Source organism: Macrosteles quadrilineatus, unplaced genomic scaffold (assembly GCF_028750875.1).
Source record: "Macrosteles quadrilineatus isolate MER2022 unplaced genomic scaffold, UCM_ALF_1.0 Scaffold_9__3_contigs__length_116548681, whole genome shotgun sequence".
Classification (NCBI taxonomy): Eukaryota; Metazoa; Arthropoda; class Insecta; order Hemiptera; family Cicadellidae; genus Macrosteles; species Macrosteles quadrilineatus.
The window spans coordinates 98,961,514-98,971,293 of NW_026542602.1; the positions used below are offsets into that span (position 1 = coordinate 98,961,514).

Consider the following 9,780-nt stretch of genomic DNA (forward strand, 5'->3'; position numbering starts at 1 on the left):
ATATTAGACTCCAGACTTGACTTAAGTGTAACTTTTTTAATCAATCAAGGACAATTCCGACAAATCATTCTAACATTGGGCATATTTGGCATAGTGTACTCGACATCCTATGGATAAGACGAGAAATACTAGACTCAGTGTATTTTTAGCAAACGATTTCTAACAATAATTCAGTTGTATGAGAAACCCGCATCACGATATCACGATAGAATACTGTTTTATATTGTACACTCGAACAATTTACTTCTAATTTAAGAGATCAAGCTAAAATCTTAAACACTAAAATCCTTCTTTACGTCCTACACTCAACCTTTACTCATATTTGGGTTAAAATACGCACATAGTGGCGTCCCCATCTTAAATCATTGTTGATTGATGATTGAATTGATAATCAAGAATAAATGATTGTATAGTATTGTGCCATTTTACATTTTCAAAGAAAACTTGGAATATTATTATACAGAGTTATTAATATTCCACGTTTTTTCTTACACCCCTAAAACAATACAAATCAGATCAGATATCAAGTCAGAAAACCAATAGTATTATATCTTTATACGTCAAAGAAAATAATTTTAAATCGAGATAATTTCATACTTTTCAGAATCGTCTCACCATCCTTGAGCATTTTGTGTTATTTCATCAATGAGCGATATGTCTTTTACACGCACACTGCACACAACGCAAAACCTTTTCATTACAACTTTATTTACATCCCCAGCAAGTATTGTTTTCTAATTACCCCCTCCTCCCCCTAATAACCAGGTGTCAGCTCACGTGGTCTCTGCCCTTCGAATTTTGAGCCCAATTCTTACGTCTTCTGGAGCCTTTCTTGCGTCGTCTTTTGTCCCGAAAAGAGGTACAGCTGCCGCTTTAACAAAAGCCCTGAGCTTAAAGACTAGGACCACGTGCCTCCATTGTTGACACCCTCACCCAAAGTCTAAGACCCTAAGGTAGGAACGCCGCCAAAAATCGCAAACTGGGGCGAAACGGTGCGGCGACACCCTAATATTGCATAGGAAGTGATTGTGTTTTTTCAGTGAGTCCACTAGGGATGATCTAGAAGTTTGTCCTCTTCAGCATATCAAACTATGACAATCTATACTGCTAAAGTTGAAGTGAATCTCAAATTCTAGATAGTTCATTGTGCTATCAGAAATTCCATTTCGAAAAAGTGTAACAGTCAACTTGTGTATATTTCAACAAAACTTTGCGATGGTATTTAAGTTTTGTTCGTTATCATCGTTTAGTATGCTCTATAATAATTATTTAAGATTTGTCTCTTACATTATTATCACAAAAAGTAGGACATATCTCGCAATCTTATACTATTAAAATATAGGAAGATAGAAAATGTTAGCGATTCTTTAGGACTTCTTATTCATCACCTATTATCACTGAAATTTTAACTTTATTTGTATGCTACTGTATATTATGTTATTACCAAGAAGCCTTTAAAATATAATCTTAAAACTCATATACAAGTTATAAAAAAGGATATCCAAAAGAACTAATTATAGGCCCATTTCATTACTGCCAACATTCTCCAAAATTTAAAAGAAATATTGTTTTTAATAGGTTGTATGACTACTTTGACAATGTCAACTCTTTAACATGAATCAGTATGGGTTTAGAAAGGGTAAAAGCACTGTAGATGCCATATTCAGCTTTGTATCTGAGGTTGCGGATGCTCCTGATAGGTCGCAGAATGTATCTGGTCTCTTCTGTGACCTGTCAAGAGCGTTCAACTGTAACCATGATATACTGATTCAGAAGTTGGGGTTTTATGGTATATCGGGCAGGACCATTAAATTGTTGGTTTAATTTCCATACAACAGAAAACAGTGTATACATTTGCAGTCTCTGGGGTTTAAGTCTGATGATAGATTAATCACAAATGACCACCTCAAGGGACCATTTTTGGACCCTTACTCTTCTTGGTTAATGTCAATGACTTGCCCATGACCTTAAATTCCAAATTGATAATGTTTGCTGACGATACTTCTGCTATCTTCACCCATTCAAATAAATCAATGTTTCCACAGCTTATAAAATAAGAATTCCAATATCTGTAAAGTTGGTTTCTAGCTAATGTCCTTTTACTAAATCAATGCAAGTCTCTTTTGATGAACTGTAAATTATCTTAATAACAATTTTTCCCACAAAAACACCACTATATTTTGCAACCTTGCTAACTGCACCATTTTTTTTTAGGAATAACAGTAGATCGTAAATTAACCTGAAAAACTCACATAACAGATGTCATAAAAAAGTTAAATAAAGCATATTTTGTAACTCTCATTCTTTCTAGATCAGTTGATATTTCCACTCTTATGATACTATGGATATGTTTATTCTATTCTTAATTACGCAATCATTTTGGGAGGAAATTCCAACAATAGGAAAAAAGTTTTTAAATTGCAAAAAAGAATCATAGATCAATGTATTCTATCAAAGCTAGGGGTTCTTGTGAAAATACATTTTAAAGCAACAATATTCTTGCCTTTCCCAGTCTGTGCATCTATAATTAATTTGTTAACATTTATGAAACAAAATATTTCTATATTTTCTGTTTATTCGGACAATCATAATTATAATACCCGACACAAAAGCTGCCTTTTATAGCCGAAACCCAAATCTTCAATCTTCTCTCCACTATTCTAGTGTATAATAACCTGCCTGATTCGTTTAAATCTGCAGCTTCCCTTAAATCGTTTCAAAATCTGTTATTTAATTGTTTATGCAATAAATGCTGTTATAAGGTAAATGATTTTTTCCACTGACAGTATTGTTCTTGTACAGTATTGTTAAGATATTTGTTTTGTATTGATTATTGTATTGACACTATTCATGTATATTGGGTACAAAATGAATAAAGGATAATTTGATTTGATTTGATAAAAATTTGATTAAAATCACAATCTTCGTAGTCACATGTTTACTAGGATAAAAATGTCACAAGCTGGTACGTAGTTAATTATTGTTCCATTTCCTTTGTTAGAGTTTGGATATAAGTAGGCTACCCAGCTCTTGAGGCCACCAATCAGAGAGCAGCATTTCATCCCCACCCCTCCCTCTAAGCCACGCCCCCTAGCCAATCAGAGAGCACCCCTCCTCCTAGGCCATGCCCCAGCTAATTAGAGAGTACCCCTCCTCCTACGCCCAAGCTAATTACAGAGCACCCCTCCCCCTAGGCAGCCATTCCCCTGATCTCCTATGTTGTCTAAACTTATTTTCGTGCCAAGTTGCATAACCTCACGTATTGCGTAGGTTCCCGCCAACTTAAAAACCTCTGTAATGATCAACTCTTGCTAAATGAAATAACCTCCACTGAGTTATGTGCTCTGGATAATTACAAACATTGTTTGATTTAAAATATGTTTTAATGCTACTACATCTACGATTTATATTTACATACTTTTAAAAATATTTACAAATACTATAAATCTTCTTCTTCTTCTTCTTCATCATGGCTCTGTAACAAAACAAGAAAGTGTTAACGACGTGTGTCCTGGCTGCTGATTGGTTGTAATAAGCTTGTACCTGAATGGTCATAAATAGGTGATATGTTGTGTGATTGGTCAATATTTCTATTTAAACTTTCAGTACTTATTTTCTTTCACTTTGCTTTTGGCAATTGAATGTGTTGGACGTGTGCTCTTGTGTTTGATGTTTTGAGGTTATGTTTGCAAGTTATTTCTAGTGTTAATGTTAGTCTGATTATTTATGACACATCAGTGGTAAGTGAACTTTGTTTCTTTTGTGTAACGTATTGTGCAAGCGGTGTGCTATATTCAGCTTTGTGTGCGCGCAGCTGTGTCCCCACCACATCTTGTGTCTCGGTGTTGTAGTGCGCATCGGTGAGCTATATTTAGCCGTGTGCGCGCGCAGACTGTGGCCCCACTAGATCTTGTGTCTCCGCGTCTCTTTTACTTTGCTCTAGGCGTTTGACGACGATGGATGTTAGTATGGCTGATAACGTATCTGATGAAATAGTTGAACCCGTTAAAGTAGTCGAGCCTGTTACTTTAATAAGTACCGATCAAACTTATGTAAATAAATTTAGATTGTATGGAAGTAAAACAGTATTTAAATTCACTAATCCGCCTCCGGAGACTAATGAGATTGATTGGTTGAGACAAGGGTTTGCACAAATTGTAAATAGTATGAAAGAACAAGCTTTTGAAAATGATCAACTTGGATTTACTTTGGAGAGTCTCAACTTGAAATCAAAAGCACCCGGCTATGTAAATTTTCGGCCTGCTACTGAAATTGATGAAAACGTTTTGTGGCAAATCTTTGGTGGTATTGTGCAATCAAACTCTGAATCCATAAAATCAACCGACACTTTTAAAGTGGAATGCACTAGAATTAACCTTCCTGTAGGCTCTGGAAGGGTAAGACCAGGGTTTTACAATACGTTTGATGAGGAATGCAAGGCAAGACGGGGAATTGTTGTTATAAATAATAAAGATAAATTGTGTCTTCCCCGTGCAATTGTAGTGGCTATGGCCAATGTAAGTAAAGATCCTGACTATAATGCAGTTAGAAAGGATAGGGCAAATAGGCAAACAATCAGGGCTCAGGAACTTGTGCGTCGAGCTAGGGTTGAAATGCCAGAGGGTGGAGCTGGGATCCCGGAACTTGAAAAATTTCAGGGGTTTTTGAGGGACTACAAAATTGTCGTGTACAACTATGACAGGAAAGGACGTGATGTCTACTTTGAGGGAAATGTAGAGAACCCTAAGTTCCAAATTAACTTGTTGTTTCACAATGGACACTACAATGTGATTAATTGTTTGACTGCTGCTTTTGTTTGTAATTATTTTTGTGAAGCCTGTCATGTACCCTACGATCATAAAAGAGAGCATCGTTGCTCAAACATTTGCCCACAGTGTCAAACTATCTCACCTCCCTGTGTAGTGGAGAGTGGTGGTGTTCTGTGCTCTAAATGTAACATGACTTATAAAAATCAGAGATGTTTTATCGCGCATCAAGCTGATAGATGTAAAAATGTAAAGAAATGTCTAGACTGTGGGAAATTGGTTTGGATTAGAGATCGATCTAAGCCTCATAAATGTGGTGAAGTATATTGCAAACCTTGCAGTTCATTTGAAGAACCTAACCACAAATGCTATATGAAACCTGACACAAGAAAGCCTAAATCTAAAGAGTTTTTGTTTATTTTCTTTGACTTGGAAACCCGTCAAGATGAGTCTCTGCCCTCAGATCCTGAGTCTAAATTGCATCAAGTGAACTTGTGTGTGTCACAACAGTTTTGTTATCAGTGTATTGAGGCTAAATTTTGTATGGCTTGTAAAAATCGTACACGAGTGTTTAGTTCTGAACCAGTCACTCAGTTCATGGACTATGTGATGCAAGTCCGTAGAAATTTTAAAGATGTATGTGTTATTGCACACAATGGGCAGGGTTTTGATTTCCAGTTTTTGCTCAAATATGTGTTGGAGGATACAAAGTTTACTCCGAAACTTGTAATGCGGGGAACTAAGGTCATTTTGATGGAGATTGACAATGTGAGGTTTGTTGATTCACTTAGTTATTTCCCTATGCCTCTTGCTGCACTGCCCAAAGCCTTTGACTTGCCCCCGGAAAAGAAGAAAGGCTATTTCCCCCACCTCTTTAACACTCTTAAGAATCAAAATTATGTGGGCTCTATGCCGCTAAAGGAGTTTTACTGCCCAGAATCTATGTTTGAAAAATCATATAAAGATTTTGAAAACTGGTATAATGATCAAGTTGCAAACCAAGTTATATTTGACTTTAAGAAAGAAATCCTCGAGTATTGTATGTCGGACGTTGATATCTTGGCCCAAGCTTGCTTAAAGTTCCGTTCAATTTTTCTGCAAGAGTGTAATGTTGACCCGTTTTTTGAAGCTGTAACCATCGCCAGTGCATGCAATTTGGCCTTCCGTCGGAACTTTTTGAAGAAAAATACCATTGGCATCGTTCCTAAAAACGGGTATAGGCTTGCAGACGCTCAGTCGGCTATTGCTTTACAGTGGCTATCGTGGGAAGAGGAGAAACGTGGAGTTAGAATCGAACACGCTGGTTGTGGAAAAGAAGTTAAGATCAATAAACTGAAAGTAGATGGGTTTGACGGTCAGAATATTTACGAATTTCAAGGCTGCTACTGGCACGGCTGTCCCAAATGCTTTCCCTACGATCGTGAACTTGCTTTGAAAGAGGATCCCTCTGACTCACTTCACTTGCGATATGAACGGACTAAAACTAAAATAGCAAAGTTGGGCGATAACGTCGTACAAATGTGGGAATGTGAATTTAGAAAGTTAAAAAAGACGGAAAACCTAAAACATCTAGACAAGCTGCCGATCCTCAACAATTTACCTCTGAATCCGAGGCAAGCATTTTTTGGGGGCCGAACCGGGAATGCCAAAACCTATCACAAATGCGCCGAAGGGGAAACCGTTGAATACGTGGATGTATGCTCTCTCTATCCCTGGGTATGTAAATATGGCAAGTACCCTGTAGGGCATCCGACAATCTATGTAGGAGACAAAGAGTGTAGACAGAGAGGTCTCAATGTTGAGGGTCTATTAAAGTGTAAAGTACTTCCACCTCGTGAGCTCTATCACCCCGTTCTCCCAGCCAAAATGAATGACAAGTTAATGTTTGTTTTGTGCGCGACTTGTGGAGATGGTCAGATTCAAAGTAATTGCTACCACGAAAGTGGTGACAGAGCACTTATTGGGACCTGGACCATGGACGAAGTTCGTAAAGCTGTAGAAAAGGGCTATGTTGTACTCGACATGTATGAACTTTGGGAGTATAAGGTAGCCACATATGAAAACGGTGGGTTGTTTACTGACTTTATAAATAAATTTTTAAAAATGAAACAGGAAGCATCTGGGTTCCCGGGCTGGTGTGAAACAGACGAGGACAAAAACAAGTACATCGACGACTATTTTAAGAAAGAGGGTGTCCAACTAGAAAAAGACAAAATTGTAAAAAATGGTGGATTAAGGTCGTTAGCTAAGCTTATGTTGAACTCGTTTTGGGGAAAATTTGGACAGCGTGAAAATCAGACAAAAGCTACGATTGTCAGGGACCCAAAAACACTTTTCAAAATGTTAACTAGCTCTGAAATTGATGTAAATAGAGTACAGATTGTCAATGATGAGGTTCTTGTTGTTAGCTGGGAGTACATTGAGGAGGTTGGGGAGCCATTACAAAATGTAAATGTTGTGTTGGCAGCTTACACTACTGCCCAAGCGAGATTGAAGCTCTATGAGCATCTAGATGCTTTGGGTGGTCAAGTGTTGTATTATGATACTGATTCTGTATTGTATGTATACAAGGGTGGTTTGTATAGAGTTCCCACGGGAGATTATCTAGGGGAAATGACCGATGAGTTGGCCGAGTATGGACCAGGTTCATACATAACAGAGTTTGTATCCGGAGGGCCAAAAACCTATGCATACCTCGTGTGGTCAACAAACAAACAAAAATTGATTCCCGTTTGTAAAGTAAAAGGGCTTACATTAAATATGAAAACTTCTAAAAAGATTGGATTTGACAGTTTGAAAGAGATGGTCCTTGGTGATGCTGCACAAACAATGGACATTGAGGAAAATAGAATCAGACGAACAAAGGATAGGAATATAGTTACAATCAGTGAGGTCAAACAGTTTAAAATTACGGGGCCAAAAAGGAAACATGGTAGCAATTATGATACACTTCCATATGGGTTTAAAATTCAAAAAACTCACCAAGATCTCAACTTCTGAATCACTATCACTATCACTGTCACTCAGCTCCTCCCAGTCCCCAATATCTACCTCGTTCTACCCGTTCCACCCTCCCGGGCCCCAATTGACCCCAAATTCCGAATCTGTGTCTGAATCGTTGTCTTCTTCACTCAAATTCAAAAATTCACATACTCTGCGATATAAATAATGTTGAACAAAATCACTAACGACCAGCATCAGAGAGATCATGTTGGACACTGAACACATGTTGCACATGTGTTGCGCTCCCCTCTCCACTATCACTACATACCTTTATGGTGGCATATTCTGTGTTTCTTGGTGGTAACGGTGGTGGCCTGAGATCCAAGGGTCGAAGTTCTTCGTAGATTGGCTCCACCGGTCTAAGAAATACCACCCTTGTCTTGACGATAAATGGCGACGGCTCGTCGCGCTTGATGGAGAATATCCAGCCGAAACACGATGCGAAACACATGGTGGCTAGGATCCAACTGGAGTGGGGCTATTTTTGAATGTGTTTGTACATTGAGGCGCTCAAATCTGGAGGGACTTGAGCTACTCCTTGTGCATGTGTGAATGGTGGTCACTGGCGCGGCTGACTAAAAAGCCCGTAAACCATGTGTGAAGGTCACTGGCACGGCTGACTAAAAAGCCTGTAAACCATATATGAAGGTCACTGGCGCGGCTGAAAGGCCCGTAAACCATGTGTGGAGGGGTGAGTGTCATTCCACTTGGAACCTTCTCGCCACCATGTTGTCCCTACTTGAGCTCTCAGCTAGAACAATTACTGATAACATGTTTCTTTTGAGTGCTGTAAAGCAAGCAGCAATCCCACCTGTGATTAAAGATTACATATTCAATTACCACTATGAAAACTGTGGCTATGTCTACTACCATATTTGTTTTCTCGACAATGAAGAGTTTTGTAAGGATTGTGGAGAGGCAGCGAATATTTTTTTTCGGCGGTTTGGAACAATTGTATGTGTACCAAAATTTAAGACTCCAAGAGATAGATGCACCATCTGTGCAGCACGTCTATACAATTGGACCAGATTGAGAAGATGTTCCTGTCTACAATCTTTGATCCCATCCTTGAGAAGGTGGTAAGAGAAATTTTGGGGGATCGGAGGTGGCAACTAGTTTGTTTTTGGAGGCCATCACGAGCTGCGGCGGTGGAGGGGCCGCAGCTTTTCTGGGGGGAAAATAAAAAGACCATTCTATTTGGAACCTTCTTGCCATCATGTTGTCCCTGTCTGAGCTTTCAATTAGGGAGATTTGCACAAACGTTATCCTTTTCCCTTATGTAAAAGAAAGTGTTGATCTTCCATCAACGCTAAGGCAGGACGTTTTGAGCTATCATAGGGAAAACTGTGGTTATGTAACCCTAAACTACTACGAGTCTTTTAGAGGCTCCAGTAGGTTATGTATTGACTGTGGAAGAATGGTTGATCTGCCTTCTTGTTTAAAGCGAAGAGGTAACTACATGTATCCAAAGTTTAAAGTCCCAAAAGAAACATGCTGCATTTGCATGGCTCCTTTATTTATCTTCCATAAAGTCACTTGTAAATATTGTAAAAACTAAATGTTTGTAAAACAAAAAAATAAACGGAGGTGGCAACTAGTTTGTATTTGGAGACCATCACGAGCTGCGGCGGTGGAGGGGCCGCAGCATTTCTAAAAAACTTAATAAATTATCAATACACTGTCAAGTTGTATCATTTTAACAATGGATGTCAGACGTGCTATAGCTGAAGAGCTACACAAACCTGCTAGAAAGAATTACACTAGACGGAAAGTGACTCTTAAAGGGTTGAATGATTTGTACCAGGCCGATCTCGTAGAGATGCAGCCTTATGCAAAGCTAAATAAAGGTAATCGGTACATCATGACTATGATCAATTGTTTTTCAAAACTCGGTTTTGCAGTCCCATTAAAAGATAAGACAGGTCCGGCAGTTGCCAAGGCACTTGAACCTATATTGATAAAACATAAGATGAAACACTTTCAAACCGATCAGGGGACCGAATGGTTTAAT

General features: G+C 38.5%; 1 protein-coding gene across 1 annotated transcript; it reads left to right on the plus strand.

Moving 5' to 3' along the window:
- The first annotated feature begins 5,138 nt into the window (after window positions 1-5,138).
- LOC129003659 (uncharacterized) lies at window positions 5,139-7,766 on the plus strand. Its single transcript, XM_054431958.1, has 2 exons — window positions 5,139-7,324; window positions 7,559-7,766. The coding sequence occupies exons 1-2, from the start codon at window positions 5,139-5,141 to the stop codon at window positions 7,764-7,766; spliced, it is 2,394 nt and encodes a 797-aa protein (XP_054287933.1).
- The last annotated feature ends 2,014 nt before the right edge of the window (window positions 7,767-9,780 follow it).